The sequence below is a fragment of the Andrena cerasifolii genome, chromosome 8, assembly GCF_050908995.1.
Source record: "Andrena cerasifolii isolate SP2316 chromosome 8, iyAndCera1_principal, whole genome shotgun sequence".
NCBI classification, from domain to species: Eukaryota; Metazoa; Arthropoda; class Insecta; order Hymenoptera; family Andrenidae; genus Andrena; species Andrena cerasifolii.
In genome coordinates this window covers 3,284,954-3,307,541 of record NC_135125.1, presented here as the reverse complement: position 1 = coordinate 3,307,541, position 22,588 = coordinate 3,284,954, and the positions used below count along the sequence as shown (strand labels likewise).

General features: G+C 37.2%; 3 protein-coding genes and 1 long non-coding RNA gene across 6 annotated transcripts; 2 read left to right on the top strand and 2 right to left on the bottom strand.

Moving 5' to 3' along the window:
• Window positions 1–56: 56 nt before the first annotated feature.
• On the bottom strand, window positions 57–6,502 carry LOC143372238 (pre-mRNA-splicing factor 38B). 3 transcript variants are annotated; one of them, XM_076818289.1, is made up of 8 exons: window positions 6,485–6,502; window positions 6,103–6,367; window positions 5,928–6,034; window positions 5,291–5,574; window positions 2,949–3,112; window positions 2,466–2,867; window positions 391–627; window positions 57–329 (listed from the first exon to the last, which is right to left on the bottom strand). In XM_076818289.1, exons 3-8 carry the CDS (start codon window positions 5,956–5,958, stop codon window positions 263–265), a joined length of 1,185 nt encoding a protein of 394 aa, XP_076674404.1. In that variant the 5' UTR covers window positions 5,959–6,034; window positions 6,103–6,367; window positions 6,485–6,502; the 3' UTR covers window positions 57–262. The 3 variants fall into 3 exon arrangements, with proteins under 3 accessions (XP_076674404.1, XP_076674403.1, XP_076674405.1); XM_076818288.1 differs by having other exon boundaries at window positions 5,928–6,367; window positions 6,485–6,501; XM_076818290.1 differs by lacking the exon at window positions 6,485–6,502 and having other exon boundaries at window positions 2,949–3,100; window positions 5,928–6,367.
• Window positions 6,503–8,093: 1,591 nt separating this feature from the next.
• Window positions 8,094–15,447, top strand: LOC143372240 (dnaJ homolog subfamily C member 28). The gene is made up of 5 exons (XM_076818293.1): window positions 8,094–8,379; window positions 12,179–12,310; window positions 12,932–13,024; window positions 13,874–14,227; window positions 14,289–15,447. The coding sequence occupies exons 1-5, from the start codon at window positions 8,272–8,274 to the stop codon at window positions 14,694–14,696; spliced, it is 1,095 nt and encodes a 364-aa protein (XP_076674408.1). The 5' UTR covers window positions 8,094–8,271; the 3' UTR covers window positions 14,697–15,447.
• Window positions 14,706–22,080, bottom strand: Gart (trifunctional purine biosynthetic protein adenosine-3 Gart). The gene is made up of 17 exons (XM_076818218.1): window positions 21,790–22,080; window positions 21,475–21,555; window positions 21,040–21,129; window positions 20,728–20,975; window positions 20,462–20,661; window positions 19,457–19,651; window positions 19,049–19,179; window positions 18,774–18,984; window positions 18,552–18,687; window positions 18,272–18,494; window positions 18,012–18,206; window positions 16,358–16,613; window positions 16,053–16,256; window positions 15,819–15,965; window positions 15,466–15,734; window positions 15,129–15,386; window positions 14,706–15,031 (listed from the first exon to the last, which is right to left on the bottom strand). Exons 2-17 carry the CDS (start codon window positions 21,550–21,552, stop codon window positions 14,846–14,848), a joined length of 3,027 nt encoding a protein of 1,008 aa, XP_076674333.1. The 5' UTR covers window positions 21,553–21,555; window positions 21,790–22,080; the 3' UTR covers window positions 14,706–14,845.
• Window positions 16,607–18,018, top strand: LOC143372296 (uncharacterized). Its single transcript, XR_013086272.1, has 2 exons — window positions 16,607–17,284; window positions 17,732–18,018. It is a non-coding gene; the product is annotated as an uncharacterized LOC143372296 (long non-coding RNA).
• Window positions 22,081–22,588: the final 508 nt, after the last annotated feature.

The window sequence follows — 22,588 nt, the reverse complement described above, 5'->3', positions numbered from 1 at the left end:
AGTTTGCATTCGCCCGCAAGGAGCTTCCATTATAGAATAAACAAAACTACAAAACAATAATTGTAATCAGGAATTTATTTTATAAAAACATGTAAACTACATAGTGAATATACTCGAATTAAATTTAGGCTATTACCCCAAACGGGGTAAGTTTCTCTTAAAACGCGGTGGTGTTCGAATGGCTCGGCTCTAAATCGTTTTTATCTCCATAGTTACACTCGTACAAACATTTATGTCGATATATACATGTCAGCATACATTTTCATTCTCTTCGTTGTCTCTCTCTCTCCCGAGCAAGCTCTGTGGCGTAGTCGTAGGGCGAGCCCCTCCTATAATCAACAACAATTCAAAACACCGCAATTAACAATAGGTTTACATAAAAAATATTACCTGTCTCGATGACGATCCTTGTCGCGATAACGATCTCTACTTCTGTCTCTGTGTGCCTTGTCCCTGCTACGACTCCTGTGTTCCCTTTGCCTCCGACTTCGATCGCGACTAGATGACCGCTTGCAATGCCTGTCCCTTTCTCGGTCCCTTTCTCGCGCTCGGTCTCGTTCCCTTTCTCTAATCCTATCCCGCTCGCGGTCGCGTTCTCTATACTTATCCTTACGATCCTCGTCAGACCTAGAAAAACAACGAATCGAAGGGAAGTACCATTGAATAACAGGAAACTTTCAAAGATATCAGCCTGTGCAAAATGCATAAACGTGATGCATTCATTTATAACGCAAGATACCAAGAAATGGATTTGTTTTAAACACCTCGATATTGTGAACGTGTGTAGTAGGGTGGGCCGAAAAAATCAAATTTTCGAAACTCGAAACAGCCTAGTGCGGAAAAGTTGCGTCTGGGGAAGACAAATGGAGGCAAACAAATTTTTTAAAATCGGTCAATATTTGACCGGGCCCAAACGGGGTCGATGTTTTTAATTTTTGATCAAGTTTGGCGACTTCTGTATATTTTCATGAAATTTGCATATTTCACAGTTGAGCATCAGAAAATATTATTTCAGCACATAAACACGTGAAATCGTGCGAAGCGGAGTATCTATGTGTTTCTATTTTGGGACGTAACGCGGTTGTAGTGAAAGAGGAACATATTTCATTGATTCAAGAGCCCGTCCAACAGCCATTTTGATCTGTAACATTCAATGGCCAATTCTTATAGATTTTTGTGCGCTGAACACGAATCCGCAAACCGTTTGTCGGCATTACCCTCTGTTTTCGAGAAATTCGATTTTGAAAAAAAATGCAAATTTGCAACTTTGAACATCTTTTGAGTTCAAACAGTAATAGTTATTTGATTGCTTGTTCCGCCAAATTATTATATGAACCCTCGCAAACACAACGATATAAGTTATTATTGAATTATAAACATTTAAATATGTTTAAACAACGATCAAAGGGAAAAGGGCACCCGAAATGCACCAATTTTTGCAGATATCTTTCTATACATTTCCAAAACTAAGGGTCTAGGAGAAACTCTGACTACTCCACACGATGCAGCAGACATTTTTCCCCCGGAAGCCATCAACAGAAGTGGTAAGACACGTTTTGTTTTCAATACAAAAGCCAACAGCGGCGGGCGTACCCACTGCCGCTCGGCGACAGAATCGCGTACGTGCGCCGCACGTCTTACCAATTTTTTTCGCTACGGTATTGAAAACAAAATGTGTGTTACCACTTCTGTTGATGGCTTCCGGGGGAAAAATGTCTGCTGCATCGCGTGGAGTTGTCAGATTTTCCCCTAGACCCTTAGTTTTTGATATATATATATAGAGAGCGATATCTGCAGAAATATGCAAATTTTATGAAAATATGCAGAAGTTGCTGAACTTGGTCAAATATTAAAAACTTTGACCCCGTTTGGGCCCGGTCAAATATTGACCGATTTCAAAAATAAAAATTTGCCTTCATTTGTTTTTCCCAGACGCAACTTTTCCGCACTAGGTTGTTTCGAGTTTCAAAATTTGAATTTTTTCGGCCCACCCTAGTGTATAGTTCGTGACAGGCCAACTATTCAATTACGTATTCCTTGATATCCAATGTATAAAGCCAGAGATCAGTGTACAGTTATCTAGAACATCGAGATGGTTTTTTCAAAGCATAAAGGTGATTCTTAACCTGTAACTTTCACTAGCGCAAAAACGTTCGATAATATTATAAATCAATCGAATTCGAAAAGTATTCAGGCCAAAGTAAATCTAACGAATTTGTTACGGACGAAGACAGATCTGTGTAGCGCTAAGTTTTATCAAGCCAGCAAATAACTGTACAATAATCAAATGAAGAAAACATACACATGTACTAAAGAAAACTGAATGGTGATACACTGAGATCAAGAGTATTTTCCTGGAGATGGTACGTCTTTAATCTTCACCCCATTCCCCTGACAAGTTCATAGAATATTATTAACGTTATACGAAGTAGTAACGTGATTGTAGTCATACCACGTAGACGCACCTGGCTCGCCAGTGGCTTGTTCTTTCAGCCTCACCCCACTGAGCTTCACTGTCTGGTATATGCCGTGGTTGATTTCGTGGCATAACGTTGTTGCCATTATCTTTTCTATTACTGCTGTTACTATATTTTCCATGACTATTTAGTGTGATAGGTGGCTTTGCGTTTCGAGCGTTCATAGACTGCTGAGGGAATCTTTCCGCTAATCGATGCTCAAGTTCTTTTTGTATAGGCACTGGTATTCTTGGGAACAATGTTGAGAACCACTCTAACTTAGTAAGAAATTGTTTCAGAATATCACCCATTTTCATTACTTGACCTCCTCCAGCTTTTACATCTAACTCTTCTTCGTCTTCTAGGTAATCACTGTACCAGCTAAATAAGTCAGCCGGTGGTTGCGTGTATCTGTTAAAAATCAGCAACAGTCAGATACGTGATGCGCCAGATCCAGCGATCCTTTCCAAGTAATTACGTTATCATTCTTACCTAATGTACATAAACCCTAATGCTCGAATGTATGGAGAATCAGGATGGTTGATAAGACCATTCAACTGCTTTCGTGTCAACCTCAACGTGAAGAGTTTATAGAGCAGGCAATAAGCCGTCGAAACAATTCCACCGGCACCGACACCACGGACCTGCATGAACCGCTAAATTTACACCCCCCTATGTCAATTAATCACATTCATATCATATAATAATATATTGACCAAGAACATGCTACTCTGTAATAAGTATGGTGTTAAGTAAAGCGGTCTGTTCGACGCTTGAGTTCAGACTAGTTTCAGGCCAATATCTTAATATTGATGCGCGATTGTACGTTATTAACAAAGGTTCGTAACGCTCGGAACATTCACTTCTTAGAACTTATTTTAGACAATTTCACCTGCCCTATTTAAATCGGCACTTCCCGTTTCGGTAAGTACCCAGGTCCTTTAAAGTGCTACAAATTTAGAGGCTTTCCGTGCGTACGGTAACGACTCTGCGATCGCCTTAGTTTTAGGTCAGGCTTGGGAATTAAGTGAACGCGGCGGCCGATTTTCAGAGGCATCGTCTCCTTTCTCCCGCCGCGCGTCTTGGGCCCCGCGTGCGGCCTAAGGTCGAAGCCAGATATATTGGCCGGTGAGTTTCGTGAGGGGTATTCTCCAACCAAACAGTTTGCATGCCTCGGTGCTCCTTTTCTCAACGTTTTCTGATTCGCTCTCTTTCCATCTCGCTCTCGCCTTCGCAGAAAAAGAGTGAGCCAGAAGTGGTGGGGATAGTGCCAAGCTTCTGGTGTGTAGGCCAAACCGAGCTCTTAGCGTAGAAATACATACATCAGAATAGGTGTGCGTTAGGTCCGACAAAATTCATGAGCTTTATTGGTCAAAACATTGATTCTTTCTCGATAGCTTCATCTCGTATTGGTCTACGCATAACTTCGTAACGCACACAACTATTAAGTTAAGAATAAACAAGAGCCACACAGCTACGTTGCAGGCAGAGCTGGGCAGCGTTCACGTTACCCCACCATACCTTTCGGGGACCATGCAACTCCAACTGACAAATCCACGGTCGTCAGGTGGTAGTGGTTGATTAGGGCTTCGACCTTAGGTGCTTGGAGCGCCTCAGGCCCGTACCATATGAACCGCGCGTGGCGCATTGGGGCGACATTGTATTGATAGGTTTCCACATCATCCCAGACGACACGATTTTCCATGCGTTCTTGTTTTGTCAACGCGCCACGCGCGGTTCACGTGGTGCGGACCCAGTGTTACCAACCCTACGGATTTTTTACTTTATCTACGGATCTACGGATTGTAAACTGAAATCTACGGATTTTTTACCTTAAATTATTTAATACTATTAATATGTATAATTCTAAAACTAAGGTAATTCGAAATTCATAAAACAAAAGATTCTGATTCCGATTAAAGAAATCATTTACTGTTTAATTTGACCCATTGATTTTACAATCCAAACCGCCGATTTACTGCGGGTAGCTAAATTCCACTTCACTACAAGAGCTTTTCGTCGCACTTAATCGCTGGAATTCAAGCTATTATTTTCTAGTTCTACTACCCTGCATTTTGAACGAGTACAATAGGAATCAGCAGAGTTGATTTCAGAATCTTAGCGTGTGAACTTATTTAATTCCTTTCCGTGAATTTACGTCGGGACGAAAGTCTTTGGCGAAAACGACTTTTTGGGAAACATTATTTTTGGGAAAAGCTCTTGTACTGAAGTCGAATTAGTAAAAGTCGATTTCACAACTTTGGCACGTGAACTTTTTTCGTAGTTTCTGAATTTTTGTTGTGACAATAATTTTTTTGAGGATGTTAGGGGAGGGTCGAAATATAAGATTTGTAGAAAGGATTTGGGAAAGGACGGTTTCCATGAGCAAGGGAATTAGCTTCTTTCATACATATAATAATTAACACTTATGAAGAAAATCCGTAGATCAACGGATTTTTCAAAGGGGGATCTATCGAAAGGCTTCCCCATACCAACGCGAATATCCGCTTTGCGCTGTGGATCAGATACGGCAGCAGTTTTTTATACGTGGCGGCTTGTGGGCAGTGTTATCTGATCCGCGGCGGATCCGCTCCGCGCCGCGAAATTCGCGTTGGTTTGGGAGAGCCTGAATTCTATGGAATGTTGAACTTTTCTCTACAGATTTTCAAAAATCTGAGTTGGCAACACTGTACGGGCCTGAGGCGCTCCAAGCACCTTTGAAAGGAGGCTTTGCCTCTGAAAATCGGCTGCTGCGTTCACTTAATTCCCAAGCCTGTTTTAGGTCAATAAAGAAATTAACAGATAATTATCGATATCTTAAAAAACATACTCACGCCTCCACACATGCCCGTTTGACCCGCCGTTTTCCTGCTTCCTTTCTCCCATGGCTCCAAATGAGACACCTTGTAGTAAATCTCATCGATAACTTCGTGATAAGTTTTCAATTCATATAAGTTCACTTTGAAATAATGTGACGACTGTATGTTCGTCAAAATTAATGGATTTAAATTCATAGTCCTTTCATTTCCCCATAGAGGTAGTATATTTGATTTTTTACCCTCCTTCTGAGCTGGCCGACGATCCTCGTCGCAACCGCTGGAATTGTTCCATGGTGAACCTACGCAGAAGTGTTTAACTTAGAGCGAATTCGGTATCTCGCACTGACTCTGTGCGGTTGCCAGAAAATAAGTTGGATTGGTTGTTTCTGATAGAGACGAAGATGGCTCTATAAGAATCAACCAATTCGAGTAATTTTCTGGCAACCGCACAGAGTCAGTGCGAGATTCCGAATTCGCTGTTAAAGTACTTATCGTGCCACTACGTAACACCGATCAACATACACTATCGCGCAGTTGAGGTTAGGTGTATCGTGCAAACTACACTCCGCGGAATGTTTCACTTACTCGGGATTAAATATTGTAAGCTTAAAGGATGAAACATGCGCGGAGAGTATAATATACATTTACTTACCGTCAGCTCCTTCTGCTTCTTGCATTTGCATGTTTATACCTCGAACTCGCGAATCTCGCGACGGAGTTCAACAGATCGGATACACCATACAAATATGTTATGTCTCACTGAAGATTGGCGGTATTAATGGATATAATAAAATAATTGTATTTCGGTATTAAAAATAATTACATACAAGCTCTAAAAACTCGTGTGACGCTCTTTTTTCACGCAAGTATATAGGAAAACTGACGTCAACGGGAAATGGAAAAAAAAGACACAATACGGTAATACGCATGCCTACGAAATGTATACATCCGGTTTCATTCGCATTTCTAATATTACATATTTTCACTTCTATCTGCGAGTACCTAGATTCAGATAACCAAATTATCACGATTTTCTCTCTCGTAGATCGACCAATATTCCAAAAACTACTGTAACATCATTACATGGCAAACCTACGGTATCATAAGGGCAGGAGTAATGTAACCGTTGTATTGCAACTGATACTGTATCGTAGAACGTCAAAGTAAACATGAAGCCACTGTAACAAATATTAGGATCTTGGGACTAACTTTTCACAAAGCTACATTTATTTGTAATAACACTTTTTTCCATCTATTACACTATATAGACAGTACGTTTGAACATTCGCATATATTACGCTTCATCGGTGAAAAATAAACGTGCAACGCAAGCGTCGTGTTTTGCTACTTTCAGCAGTCTCAGCAACATATAACAAAAGCATCACGTATTTTCCCTAGAAATGCACACTTCTTATTACTAGGGCGCGGCAATATCTCTGCATTTTAAATTAATGCAGTAAAAAAACACTCACAATCAGTGATTAATGGACTCTTGTGCACGATCTAAAATTTCTAATAATTGTCGTGCGCTATAATAGAAGATGTGAATCATCTGTATATGGTTATGGATAGATTTATAATCTCGTATATAACTTTTAATATTATTTACTCTTATTTCACTTCATCTATTTTATCACGGCCTGATCTAGGGGAGCGCAAGCAGAGCAACTGCCCAGAGCGGCAAATTGATTAATTGGTAATTTATGAATATTAAATTTTTTATAAAACAAAAGGCTTTTGATATTCAACGAATACCTACCTACAAAAAATTTTACTCACTGTCAAAAAATATATTTAAAAATAATTACTTATAATTGATTATAAAAGCCGGCAAAAATGACTTTTGCCCAGACCCAGAGCGGCGAAAGAGCTAGATCGGGCTCTGTATTTTATACAATAATTATACGATTTAAACTGTAAAATATAAAAACGATAATATTACGCGTTTGAACCATTTGTCTAAATAACAAAAATAGCGTTTTCATTTGGATAAATGCTTGCACGAAAAGCAGCTGAGATGGAGTGCAAAATCACTCAGTGATTTACTACCGTGATCGCAGAATCACAATCACCATCGTGATTGTGATTTTTTTTACCTCGAGCGAATTTGCTCACTGTGAATACTAGTGATCGTAATTCTTGTTCATGATTGACTTATTTTTTATAAAATACTTCAATATAGCTTGTGCTACCAATGGTGGGTAAAGACACAAATTTTTTATTTTATACACGACACGTGTCTTAAATGTCGTAAATGTCGTAAATGTGTCAAATGTCGTAGATATATCTGAAATGAAAATACCTAGGATGATTAAACCTCTGGTGGCGCTGGCGGACACTACGTCGCGATCCCGTGGTGGGGCCGGGACGTCACAAACCTATAAAACATTTTTCGTATAGGGTATGAAGAAATACCAATTTATTAATAATTATTATTCTGACTAAAAAAATTAAATTAAATTACGTTACACTGACGAAAAATGGATATTGAAAGGTTAGTAAAAGAAATGCATATAGAATAATAAACATAATTTGTTTAAGGCCGGTATTCATAGCTTCTCTTCGGAAATTAGGCAACGTTGCATGTCACTAGGCATAACTCAGCGGTTCTAGTGACATGCAACGTTGCCAAATTTCCGAAAGGAAGCCGATTCTGGCGCCTAGTGTATCTGTATCGTGTACTCACGTGTTTCTAACGTCAACGCATCGTTTTATTACCATGTTTAATAAATATTCCACATTCACTAACAGTGTTATAATCTATAACATTATGAAATAGAAGTAAAATTGAACTCATTGTCAGATGATATGTATGATTGTGTATGATTTATGAATATACTTCGGTATAAACTATGTAGGTTATTGAATTATTTTCAGTAATGATTTTATTGACAATAGTTTATACATAGCTATACGTTATAATACTGCAAGTAATTATGTAATCGCACAAAAAAATATGAAGGGCATTGTAATATGTATTTTGTTTCTTAAGAATCATGTTGAGGTTTAATCGGTTTTACGGCGAACCAATTGAATATTTACTCCATAAGCCATGTTCGGACTTTATGGTTGTAAAAAGATTCAAACATCGACTTGACATAAAGGTATATTGCCTTCTATTATATTTAACATTACTTATAGAAGCTGTATATAGTATTAGAGCAAAACATTAATAATCATTATTTCTACAACTCTGGTGAATTATTTTAACTTTCATTGGAAACATCGAGTTAAAGATGAAGTACACATAATCAGTGGTGGGTTTACTACGTTACATCGAATTTACTGCGTGACATGCGTAAAAAATGTAAATAATTGTAGAAAATGTATTCAATGTAAAAAGTTAAAATACAAACTATTAACCTCTACCTATTTCATTGAATTTTATTGCACAATCTTTTAAATTACTTTAAAAAGAAAGATTCGAATGTAATTATAAAATTATAAGTAATTTGAAATTTTTTAGTAAATTTCATATCTTTGGTGTGCAAAAGATGCTCGAATTTTTACATATATCGACATGATTATTCCTTTGATTATTACTTTGGGTGTAACATTCCATTTAGTATTATTGAATCTGACCATTTTAGGAACTTTGTTCATAAATTGAATTCAGCTCATAAAATTCCAACTCGAAAGACATGGTCGAATAATTTACTTAACGGAAAATTTCAAAATTACAAAAAGTCAATAATCAGTGTGGAAACCAAAGATGCAGTTCTACTTTTAGATGGTTGGAAAAATTCATTATCCAACAATAAGGATGTTGTTGCAATTCTGAATTTAATGAATACGATATGTCCATGCAGATTACAGCGTTCCACAATCTGCAACGTTGTTTTATCAAACAATATGATTTTATACATTAAACTGCATGAACGTAATATAGTTAAGCTGTTTACTACGTCTTATTCTGCACGTAGAGAATTCACTTTTTTACGATAGGTAAAATGCGGAACCACCACTGCACATAATTGGAATTATTTTTCTACGTGCTACAGATGTTGCTGTCTTTCATTAACATGTATGTGTAAGTGAAAATCATTGAACACAAGTTTTCAGCAAAAGACTATTTTTGTTTTTCACAGATTTAGAGTCGCATCAACGTCTAGGTCATTAGCGACACAGACCTGTAATTGACGTTGCTTAGCGAGCTTCCTTGACGATTCCTCTTCCTCCCTGACGATTCCTTTAGTGAGCTCTGGAGTTTGGTCTGGTTTCGGTTTCTCTGCAGAATAATCATATATGTTCGATAGTTTAGGGGCATTTGTAGTGATGGGATCTGAAGCGCTTCGAATCTACATATATGACGGAAACTTCGAAGCTTAAAACTCTTGAAAGTCTTGATAAGTCTTGAGTCTTGATAGGTCTTGAAAGTCTTGAAAGTCTTCAAAGTTTTGGAAGTCTTCAAAGTCTTGAAAATGAACATCTGGATGCCAAAAACTAGCCAGGTCTTGCCGATCGTCCTTCCAGGGAGCCGACCTTCTTCTCTCTTCAGCTGCGAGTACCAGCAGGCCATGCACGGGCCTATACGTAGGGGTTTAACTTGTACCATTGTAAACCTATAGCTACTACTGAAATATACCCTGATAACCATCTGTCTTCAGTCTGACATCAGATTGGTAGCAGGGTCTGGCTCTGGCATGAGAGCGCAGAGTCTGACGTCAGAACCGTAGCAGACGGCAGAATCTGTTGCGGAACTGCTGCTGATCTGACATCAGGCACTGACATCAGGCTCTGCACCTCAGAACGCAGCCATCTGCGGACACACACGACTACCCAGATCTGGCTATCAAGGTAGTTGTACAGTGTGTATGCCCGTCTATTATTCTCTCATTTGCGCCGGGGTGGCCAATGAGGAAACATCCTCACGTTACTTAGCCAAGAAATACAGGTCAATCATTGATAAGATAATTTCAAATAACGCATACTTCGCCTTATCAGAAAATGTCCTTTTGGCTGTGCTAACTGATGACAGAGACAACTGTTGATGACAAACATTAGAGAACATGCTGTGCGTAGAGTGCTGGCAGCAAGGTCGTAAAGCTCGTAACAGAGGCATCCAACAAAATAATTGGAACCGACGCAAGGGATGGCTTCATTCGGGTCACCCTTGAGTTGAGTAGTCATATGCCAGCCTTTGAATACAAATCTCAAATTTCGCCTTCTAATCCATAAGGTAGGGTGGTTGCGATGGGATAGGGAGGATGGGTGGGAGGAGGGCTGCAAGATCATTTTTATACTTTTTCAAATTTCGAAATTTCAAAGTTCTTGCCGGAACAGAAGATATTTACTCACAGGGCTGAAATTTCGCACTGTTGTTATTGATCCCATGACACAACTTTCCTGCACTAAGGCCTAACGCAACAATCATTTTCATTTTCTTCGGGACGGCCTAGTATCTAGTGCTTCTTTAGCTACCTCATCCGCAGTTTCATTGCTCAATATTCATTGGTGAGATGGTATCCATGCTAAGTAATTTCTGCCCCGTTGTTATGTAAATCAGTATACAGTTCAAGGATGTCTCTGATTACAAAGTTATTGGCAGGTAATCGTTGCGTAGCTAGTACAGCAGTTGTTGAATCAGTATATACAATGGTGGTTGTTAATTGTTTATCCTTGACGAGTTGCAACGCTGCGAGGATGGCATAACATTCTCCTGTGAATATGGACGTTAGTGGCAAATTGTACTTAATGCTGTTGGTTGGTGTTACCACTAAGAAGCTAGTGTTCGTTTCCCTTTTAGATGCAACAGTATATAATTGTTTAGACTCTGCGTTTTCATTATTGAGATTGTGGAAGGCGACTCTGTATTTGACGAGGGTGATTTGAGCCTTTTGGTTCTCTGCGAGTTTTAAGTTAATTTTGGGATATCTTATGGTCATCTTCGTTCTGCAATGGTGGGGAACTGGATTTTTAATTCTCCGCATTACTTACGTATCCTGTGATATAATGGTACCGGATACTCGGGTTTGTTGGAGTATGCAACTGTTAATCGGTTATCAAACATGTTATTGTACACTGGATTGTTGGCTGTAGATGCGATTGCGGCAACGTATTGGAGATTGAGTAGTTTTCTTTGGAACCCTAGGAGTATTTTCTTTGTAACATAGAGGATGCTGTGCGTAAGGCCCCACAACTTAATCTTAGTGTAAAGGGACCAGATATTTTCTGTTCCAATATGGGACAAGCAAGCAAGCATGCAAAAAAAAAGGGTTAACAGATCCTTGAGATCTTTTCCGTAGTTTATTAAAGCATTTACAATATATTTAAAAATACATACTTGTGATTATAAAGTGATTCATTGAAACGAAATTAAAAATATTTCTTTTTTCACAACAACAAAAAGTAGAGGAAACAGTAACTTAGTCTCACTCGTACATGTTGGTCAGCTCCTCAACTTTCATGGATTAGGACCTTGATAACATTAAGTCTTTCAAAGCATTTGCTTTTAACTTTCTATAAGTGTTCTTTCCAAGTGAACTTGTTGTCGACGTGTAGTCCTAGTATTTAATGGATTTAACAAATCTGAGCTTTTGATTATCAATAAATAGTTTACGGGGTACTTGGCTCCTTCTCCTTGAGAATAGAATGCATTCGGCCGAAAAAACTATTTTCTTCCACTAATACAACTGGAATTATGTAGAGTGAATCTGTAAACTAGATCCAGCTATAGCTCTTTTCTCAGTGAAAAAAGAGAAAATTGGTACAGGGAAATGTTGCATGGTTTAATGGGGTTCATGGTTTCCACAAGTTCTATCAATGCACCTCCCAGATAAGATTGCAGTCTTTTTTTTATTCATATGGAACACTTGAATATCAGGTTCTCAATAATATTTTACTTGTGTGTATCAAATAGATAGGTTGTTAAAATATAAACTAAATGTTTTATTATACTTTCAGAAATGGTATCAAACACTGGAGGTTGCTGAAGACTGTGAGGATGAAACTTTAAGATTGGCATTTGTTCACCTAGCAAAACAATTTCATCCCGATAGTGGCACACCACAAGCTAGTGCAATTAAATTTTCGGAGGTATAAAAAAATGTTTTATCTATATGTATCTTATGCTATAAAGCAGAAAGTGCATCGTATGTTTGTGTGTTTGTCTGTCGCCTAAAAACTTTCGAACGGTAAACTCTGGGGTCACGAAATGTACTTCAGCTAATTATGCCTGGCTAATCCAGATAAATGTGACTATTTTCATAAAAAAAGTCTAAAAAAAATTGTTTTCTCTTATAAAATCAGAATCTAAATTTCGGGCGAAGCCGAGTAGTAAAGCTTGATATATATAGATTGTATGTATCGCACACTATTTACAATATTGTAATGTATAGGATGCATCATACAACTTGCCTGTCCTAAATATTTACATTATTAGTAGAGCGATGTAAATTTATTTGTTATTTATATTTGCTAAGTTTGCCTCAACGCTGACTAATAAAAGATAGGTGAAAGAAAAATGTACAATTTTATATAAAAAGCTAAATGGAATTTTAGGACAAATGAAAGAAAAGAATATTGTAATTATTGGAATCTCCCTGGAATCAAATTATCTTACATTATCACATCGTACAGAAATTTTAATTATTTTGATAGCAGCAAAAATAATCGGGATGAACAAGTGGGTTCACAAATAACTTTTGTTTTCGACAGATAGAAAATGCTTATAGGCAAATTCGTAAGGCAAGAATAGAACAGAAAGAAAAGGATGAGAAGTTTTCTGAAGTTGAAGAATTTGATATTAAAGTATGTACACTATATTGAACTAATCAATTGTATGTATTGAGTCATTTCACGCCAAATCGATCACTTTTTACAGTCCATGTCTGGGATTTGGTTAAAAATGAAATAGGTGCAGTCCACGTGAAATTAGGGTGGGGGGTTTAAGTCATCATTTTGCTGGTTTCGAATTTGTTTAAAAAATACAAACCGTCAAAGTTTGCAGTTTTTACCAATTTTCGTGAAACCGGGCTGAACTTATGAATTTTTTACCTCGGAAATTATTTGTCATTTTGAATTTATTCTTTTTTTAATTTAATCTAGAAGGATTGATCTATTAGAATATAATTTTTTGTTCAAAAATCATTTTTGTAATATTAAAAATTATAAACAAGCTTCTATTTTGCAAATTTGTCTTCAAAGGTCGTGTGTTTTTAAATTTGAAAAAATAATATGAGGCTATTTCTGGAAATTCTATCTAGAAAATAAGCTCCTTTATAGTATGGAATTTTTAAAATTAACGTCACAACGAGCTGTTAAAAGCGGTGCGTTCCGTTTTAGGTAATCGAGCCGCACGCTTTGCTATTATGGTCGGCAGACCTTATTACTTCAATCATAAATTGTTTTTCCGAGATAAAAATTCATAAGTACAGCCCGGTTTCACGAAAATAGTCAAAACTTACAAACTGTGACTTACAAATTTGAAACCAACAAAATGATGACTAAAATCCCCCCTAATTTCATGTGGGCTGCAACATATTTCATTTTGCACAAAATCACAGACATCGACTGTAAAAAGTGATCCATTTGCCGTGAAAGGACCTTATTAGATTTTGTTATTTCTTAATAATTTAAACTGCCGTATATTACTGTTAGCACACAGCACCGCAACATCGTCATTATTTAACTTATAATGTAGGAGTTGGAACATATAGTAAAAGACAAAAGCTATATACAGCAGAAAGAGCTCAAAATGCAATCGATAATGTAATGGAACATAGGTTGAAGAAACTACAGGCTGAGGAGCGTAATACATTAGTTGGGCAAGATAAACAGCGAGCAAAGGATATCAAGACACGTTTTGGTATGGATCGTTTGGTAGAGGATTTAATTCAGGAATCAATGAAGAAAGGCGAATTTAATGACCTACCAGGCATGGGTAAACCTCTGAAGGAAAATACGAATACCAGAAATCCATATGTTGATTTTATGACATACAAGATAAACGAGGTAGGAAACATCGTCTTCGATTAAGAATTTGCAACAAATAACGAATACAATTCAAATGCAGGTACTAATAGAGAATGGGTTTACTCCTGAATGGATACAATTATTAAAAGAAATCAGGCAAGAGAAGGAAGATATGCGGGAAGAATTAGTAAAAGCGCGGAATAGAGTGGGGTCCCTTCCATTAAGTCCTGCAGATGAAGCATCTTGGAAGGATATGATAGACGACTTTAGGTCCACAACGAAACGTATAAATAATAAGATCGATAGGTACAATCTGTTGGTACCTATCCTTCAAAAACAAATGTTACACGTGAAATTAGAAGACATTGCAGACGAAGTACTTTCTATGCCGCCGCAGAAAATAACTGAAAAATATTCGAATTATGAAAATATGAATTCTAATTATAGCGTTGACGATGTCGGTATAATGGGGCTGATAACTTCATTTTTTAATAAAAAAATTTCATAGAAGGTGAAATTATTCCTCTTTTAACTAGATTCAGCCACCATTTATTTCTAAACTTACAAAATTTTTATACGTAAAGAAGGAAGTAATAATCAGTTAAAAAATACTCGATAAAAAATATTCTTTCACCATAAGTACACATCGTTGAGCGTTCAATAATTCCACGCGATGGAATTGTCTTCTTTCAATTGTATCCTTCCAGTGGCCAAGTGTTTTAAAGCAAGGGGAAATGTACGATGCTCGGCTGTTTTTACTCGTTCTTGAAGAGTTTCGATGGTATCATTCGGTAGTACGGGAACTGCTGCTTGTTCGATAATTGCTCCGGAATCTATATCGACCTACAAATAGTGTTTTTTAAATATAAAATATACCGAAATCCCTTTGTGTACGCTCGATAAAAGGAAATCTTTTCAACTGATTAAACATATTTCGTACCTCGACAAAATGCACCGTGCATCCGGAAACACGTACGCCAGCAGCTAGAACATCTTTATGTGCGGAAGCGCCTTTAAAGGACGGTAGCAACGAAGGATGCACATTTAGTAATGCACCTCGCCACCGATTTACAAAACTTTCCGATAAAATGCGCATGAAACCAGCGAGGCAAACTATCTCAACTCCAGCAGCATCAAGTTCAACATTCATTGCCGAATCAAAAGCCTCTCGGGTACGATAATCAGTATGTTTAATGACCTGTTTAGAGCATCGCGTTAAAATGTAAATAGTCTGTAATAAAGAATTAAGGATTAAGTAATTAGAAGATATTAATTACCACTGTCTTAATACCAGCTCTTTCAGCTCGTTTAAGTCCTTCAACATTTGGTTTATTGGATATCACTATAACGATTTCTGCACCAATCTGTTGCGTTGGATCTCCAATTGCCTCGATCAGTGATTGTAAATTAGTACCAGTACCAGATATGAGAACACCCACCCTTTTTAAGGGTTTGCTCAGTCTCGTAACGACATCCGGTACGTATCGTTTCATTTCCAATTCTAACGCTTCTTCGAAATTTTGAACATTCACTCTATCTTGATTGTCTACAATATTTTTTACCATTGACTAACGTAAAAGGGTATCGCACGCTGAAAATGCTTAAAGAAAAATGCTTAGGAAAAATTTACCCGTATGGTTGCATACATATCCAATGACCTTGGGATTTTCCGTTTTTAATTGCTTTAAAACTTCATCCTTATCTTTCTCTGAGCAGATTAAAATAGCGCCAATGCCACAGTTAAATGTTCTTAACATCTCTTCTTTATTAATGCCACCTAAAAAAAGGATTTCAAAAATATATAAAAATGAGAAATGTGTAAGTAATATAGGTAATTGTGTTCACATTTTAATTGTTTTCTTACCAACAGCTGCTAACCAACCAAAGATCGGTTGGACATTCCACGTACTGGCGTCTAACACCACTCCCATATTTTTTGGTAAAACTCTCGGTATGTTCTCCGTAAGACCTCCTCCAGTAACATGCGCAAATGCTTTTACTAAATTCGTTCGCAGAGCAGGAATTACTCCTTTTACATAAATCTTTGTCGGTTCCAAGAGTTCATCGCCTTTAATTCACAATAGATGTCATACAATACATTCGTTCCGCGAACACGATGAATTGTCGTATATATACTATTCTATAGAAAATAACCCAAGCAAGCATTACCGATTGTGCGTTGATTTTCAGAAAAAGCTACTACGTCCGAATATTTTTTATCTGCCATCTTTAAAACTTTCCTAACAAGGCTGAATCCATTGCTGTGCACTCCACTTGATGGAAGGCCGATTACGATGTCATTTTGCTTTATGTCATTTACACGTGGAAGTAATTCGTTTCTTTCGACCGCGCCTACAGCAAATCCCGCTAAATCGTATTCACCATTCGAATACATATCAGGCATTTCTGCTGTTTCTCCACCGATCTAAAAATTATGTTCCAACACATGAAATTTCTGTTACACTTATCTAACAAGCAGTGGCGGATTTAACAGGGCGGCCGATGAGCAGTTGCCACCTGGGCCCCTACCCAGAAGGCCCCCCCAGGGCCCATCCTTAAAACATAATTATGATTTATCTAAACTATATTTTTTCTGTATTATTACACTGAGCCCGTTTTCAGTAAACTATGGCTTTATTTCCCCGAAAAATGGGAAATATTTTCCCTGCTCACAAGGACCCCCTAGGGGCCCAGTCTTAAGAAAATTATGATTTTATCTAAGCACTATATTTGTTTCTATACTTTTCTGTAGGTACATTTACCCCCTTTTAGTAAACTACCTCCTCATTTTCCCGAAAAGTGGGCCCCTCAGAACGTTTGCCATCTGGGCCTTTTTCCTTAAATCCGTCACTGCTAACAAGGGAAGATCCCGAACCCGGAAATTAAAAAAAAATCTGAAACTTTGTGAATATGTAAGGGATTTCTTCCTGATTACAACGCATCTTTTGTTTGCTGCCCAAATTCACTCGAAGGGGGTGAAATTAACCCCTGAAAATTCGGCTATTTTCCGATTTTCTTTTATAACTCGCGAACTGTAAGAGATAGAAAAAAAGTTTCAAGACAAAAGTTACTTCTTTTAATTAGGATTATCATTTGGTAACTTACACAGAGGCGTATCTAGGGTGGGGCAAGTGGGGCTCGTGCCCTGGGCGCCAATGTCAGGGAGCGCAAAAAAAACGAAAAAAATAGTGTTTCTTGAATAAATATATTTGGATGATTAATATTAGTAGTTTACGTTTGTTATTCGCGTACTTCGCATGTTTCTTTAGAGAACCTTCGAAGAAAACTTGCTGCACTTTTTGGCTTCATTTGCCTCTAACTTTTGTCTTATCCGCCCTTCAGCTCCACTTTCTTTAAAAGGATTATCTAAATTCTATATAAAATGTGTGTGTTTTGTGTGATGAACACTTTTAACGACGAAGTCGAACAGAAAAGATGGAATTGGAATGATATGCATGAGGGAAGGGGGGTGGTGGGGGAGGCGGAAATTCTACGCTTGCCCTAGGCACTGTTTATACTAAATACGCCACTGATTACTTACAGTTCTTTCAGTTCGCGAGTTATAACACAAAATCGGAAAATAGCCGGAATTTAAGGGGTCAATTTCACCCCCTTAGAGTGAATTTGGGCGGCAAACAAAATTGCGTTGTGATCAGAACGAAATTCCCTACATATTCACAAAGTTTCAGAATTTTTTGAATTTCCAGGTTCGGGATCATCCCTTGTGATTATTAATCTGAATTTTGCCGATTTTATATACAAATAACTACTTAAATCTTTATTATAGCGACGAATATTTATAAATGAATAAATGTTTACTTACTAATGAGCATCCTGCTCTCTTGCATCCTTCGCTTACACCATTTATAACGTCAGTAGCTGTATTAACGTTCAGTTTACCACAAGCGAAATAATCCAAGAAATATAATGGCTCTGCACCATGCGCGAGAACATCATTTACACACATAGCGACTAAATCTATGCCCACTGTATCGTGTTTGTTACATTCAAATGCTATCTGCAGGAATAAACCAACATATGACATACAGAAAACTTTCATTCTGTTTCTTGTAAATGTATTACCTTTAATTTCGTTCCAACGCCATCAGTACCAGATACCAAAAGCGGGTCTTTGTAGCCCGCTGCTTTTACATCAAATAGCCCACCGAAGCCACCAATCGAACCCAATGTACCTAAACGTTGCGTCGAGCAAGTTGCTGGTTTGATAGCTGAAACCAACGAATCTCCCGCTGCTATATCTACACCGCTACTTTTATATGTTAGTTTCCCGTGATGCAATATAGATCTGTAAATATCGCTTGATTAATACGCATTTTCTATACACGTTGCGCGCTCCATGTACCTTGCAATTCCCTTGTGTGCTATGTCCGTTCTTAATTGTTTTCCTTCGAAAGATACGCTTTGAGCAGCATGCGTTGCTTTAGCAGCAGCTAAAGCCAGTGAGGGCGCTAAACTTACGGTAATTAAGACTCTTCCCCCTAATAAAAACGCAAGGAATCAAAGAAATGAGCATCTTATTCTTAATATTCCTATGTAAAAGGGCTTTAATTATTTGAAAGCATACCATTAGTGAGTAATTCTCCTTGAGGAGAAATACTTGTTCCACTGTGGAAAATAAAATGATTTGGTTTACGTAAAACGTCGCTGACGCCTGTTATGACTTGGCCTTTCGATGACGATGCTGGATACCCGCGAGAGGCCAGAACAACACCAGCTGCAAATACACCTTCTTGCCACACAACTTGGGATTCAATTAGAGAACCCTCGCAACAAGCCTACGCGTTTAACATACATTGAATTAATTGAAGCTAAATACTCGTGTATGTAGCTACTAATTACCTTCATAACTGTAAACAAATCTGACTTCAGTAGTGGTAATACCACTTGCGTTTCTGGATCACCAAATCTGCAATTAAATTCTAAAACCTTTGGTCCATCCTTTGTTATCATTAACCCAGCATATAGTACACCTAAATTTTAAAATACGATATATTTCTGCGGAGTTAAATTACTTTTATAAGTAGTTACCAGTAGTTGGCCATGTATCAGTAGTTGACAACTTTTCAGAAAAACGTGAAAAAAAGCGTTTTAGGACTGGCGAACCGTGGGTATTAGGAGCCGCGGTGCGCTGTTGAAAAGAGATAGTTGCACTTCTAAAAACCTTATTTTTCAAGTTTTTCTGAAAAGTTGTCAACTACTGATGATACCTTTACCCTATAAGATTTCTTTAAAGTAACTATAACCAACCAACAAATGGAATTTTATCCTTCCTAAGACCGTCAATGGTTTTCTGAAGAATATTCGACTTGACTAACTCGTAGTCTGCGTTCTTTAATAAGGGACATGGACAATAAGCACCCATGCCACCAGTGTTTGGACCCATATCTCCATTGAATATTCTTTTATGATCCTGCGCAGGTGCCATCGGCACAACAGTTTTTCCTGTAGAGAGAGCAACCTTAGAGGGACCTTCCGGTCTAAAAGTCGATTTTTTTTATTTCATTTTTCGAATGTTCAACCTTTTAGGAATACACGTTTAAAAGGATATGTTGAAATTCGTAAAATTCCCGAAGTTATAGGCATTTGAGTAGCATCAAATGCATGGGTAACACCCGGCCACTCGGCACTCACGTAAAACTTTAAACGCGTTTTTCTTGAAACAGAGTTCTCAAAACGGTGGGACCTGTATCTCCAAAAGTTATTATCCGATTCGACTGAAACTTTATATATTTTGAATAATATACTTCTGACTACGGAGCATACCAGAAAAAATGACAAAAAATTGAAAATTTATAATTTTCTAAGCCGTTGAAAGGACGAACAATATAGGGGAAAAGTGATTTCAAACTTCAAGTGTCGTTGTTTTCTAAAAAATGTCATTTTTGTAATTTTTTCTGATTTCCCCCCTAGCCAGAAGTATATTCTTCAAAATAAGAAAAGTTTCAGTCGAATCGGAGTATAACTTTTGGAGATACAGGTCCCACCGATTTGGATGAATTTTTTGACGCCTCGACTTTAACGACTCTTCAGTGTCGTCTGCAATGATTAATTATAAAACAAAAAATATATTTCTATAATCTAAGGCATCTTTAAAACAATGCAAGAAGTCCCATTAAATTATATGCAGTAGTTTTCCTTTAATTAATTCCTAAATATCACCTATTTTTTTGGGCTCTAGCCGGGAACCTCCCCTTAACGATTGTTTTACAATCGGACTTTACAATATATTATTCAGAATTTCTTATATCATACCATCTGTGAATGCAAGCACAGAGACTTCTTCTCCTTCTAGTAATTCTTCCGCAACTACCGTCTCTCCAGCAGATCCAAATTTCTTATCCGTTAAAATTTCATCTATAGCTTTGCATGCTTCTTCCTGATCTTTTGCCACTACAACCCCCTTCCCAGCTGCCAAACCTGAAGCCTTTATAACAAGTGCTGGAAATGGTGCGCTGTAATAAACATTAACATGTAGTAGCTTCTTAATAACTTCTATATAACGTAAATGTTATATTTACTTTAATACAAATTTCTTCGCTTCCTGCGCATTCGTAAATCCTTTCCATTTTGCTGTAGGAATTTCATATCTATCCATAAACTCTTTCGCCCAATACTTGTCAGCTTCGATTTTAGATGCTGCTTTTTGGGGACCAAAACAGTTAATCCCTAGATTTTTTAATTCATCTGCTAGTCCATTCGCTAAATACTCTTCTGGACCAACGACTACTAAATTTACTCCATTTTCCTTACTCCATTTTGCTACTTCCTATAAAATGCATCGTTTTAATATATTTCCAATATAAACACTAGTACAATAATGTCAAAAATACCTGGTTATCCTTCACGTTTAGTTTTACTAAGGAAACCTTATCAACCGATGAAATTCCAATGTTCCCAGGAGAAACGTAGATTTTGTTTACCTGAAAGAAGTTATTGTCGAAGAATGAAATTAAGTGAAGATGCCAATATAAATGTTGTGAAGTTATAAGTCACGTTTCTATCAATAAATTATCTATCTCCCTATCATTTAAGAAGGAACCTGTCGACCGACGAGTTTAGAGCGGTTCTGCGCAGGTTGACGCTTATTGGTGCCGGGGGAATCCACCATTGGCTGTACCCCCACCAACGCTTTTTCGGAGCCAATGAGTTCATTCTACATGCGCGAAACGGGTTCCTTCTTAAATTACAGGGGTAAATAGACATAGTTCCATTTAAATGAATATTTTCCAAGATATTCGGTACTTCGTTACATTTAAAATACTTACATGTGGAGACTGGGAAAGTTTCCAAGCGATAGCATGTTCCCTACCACCACCGCCAATAATTAAAATAGTGTAGTCCATAGTCTATAAACAATATAGAATTTAGTGTTAGTTAAATAAGTGACGTATACTTAAGTACGTGAAACGGTAACAGACAATTAGAATCCTGTATCAAGTGATATTATGAAATATTCATAACAGCCACTGTGATATGCATACCAGTTTGTACAACATAGCATATACTACTTAAGTGCGTATGTATAACCTCCGTATTAATTACGTTGCACGAATCTCATACATTTCTAATACGTTACGTACTTTCTGAAATTGCTCGCGTACTCCTAATCCAATAAACGTGTTCAAAATCGTTTTTCACTCAATTTTTGGTATTCAAAAGATATGTATATACGTTACTTGAGGCAACAGGTGGTAAAGAAAAGTCGCGATGTTTAAAGATCTTTTTGTTTCTGTTCAGAGAATTGCTTGTGATGAGTACGTATTGATGTATCGCTGTTCGTATAATGAACTAATGAAAAGACTGTTTCTTCGCGGGGGTTGATACATCATAACCCGTGTGTCAATAGCGATGACTTTTGACCTCTGAAAACAGTTCTTGATATTTAAAGAAGTACCTATCTTTCGTTGTGAAATGCGTATTGCCGACAATAACATAAACATCTAGGAAAAATGAAAATATTGAAATAAATGAAACTTGTTGATTCTGTTGGAATATAAAGGGAATCGTTGCCAGTTAGTGAAGACATAAATAATTCAAATCACAATTAAAATATTAATTAAATTAATTGGTTTATAAATAAAAAGTTTCATGAGTTGATGCTATATAAAAAAGGCAAAATCATTTTAAATTAAAATTAAAAATATATATAGATACATGTAAGATTGACTATTTACAAAAAACGAATGTATGTTTTAATTTTGTGCAACAGATGACTCGAGAATAATATATATAACTGTAAATCATATGCGAACGTGTGGATGCACGATAAACAAATTGTTTATAAGATGAGATAGAATATCTCAGAAACATCTCAGTAACACTTCCATGCAAGATTCGTAATATTGATGCAAATATTTCGGAGATGCTACATCTCTATCT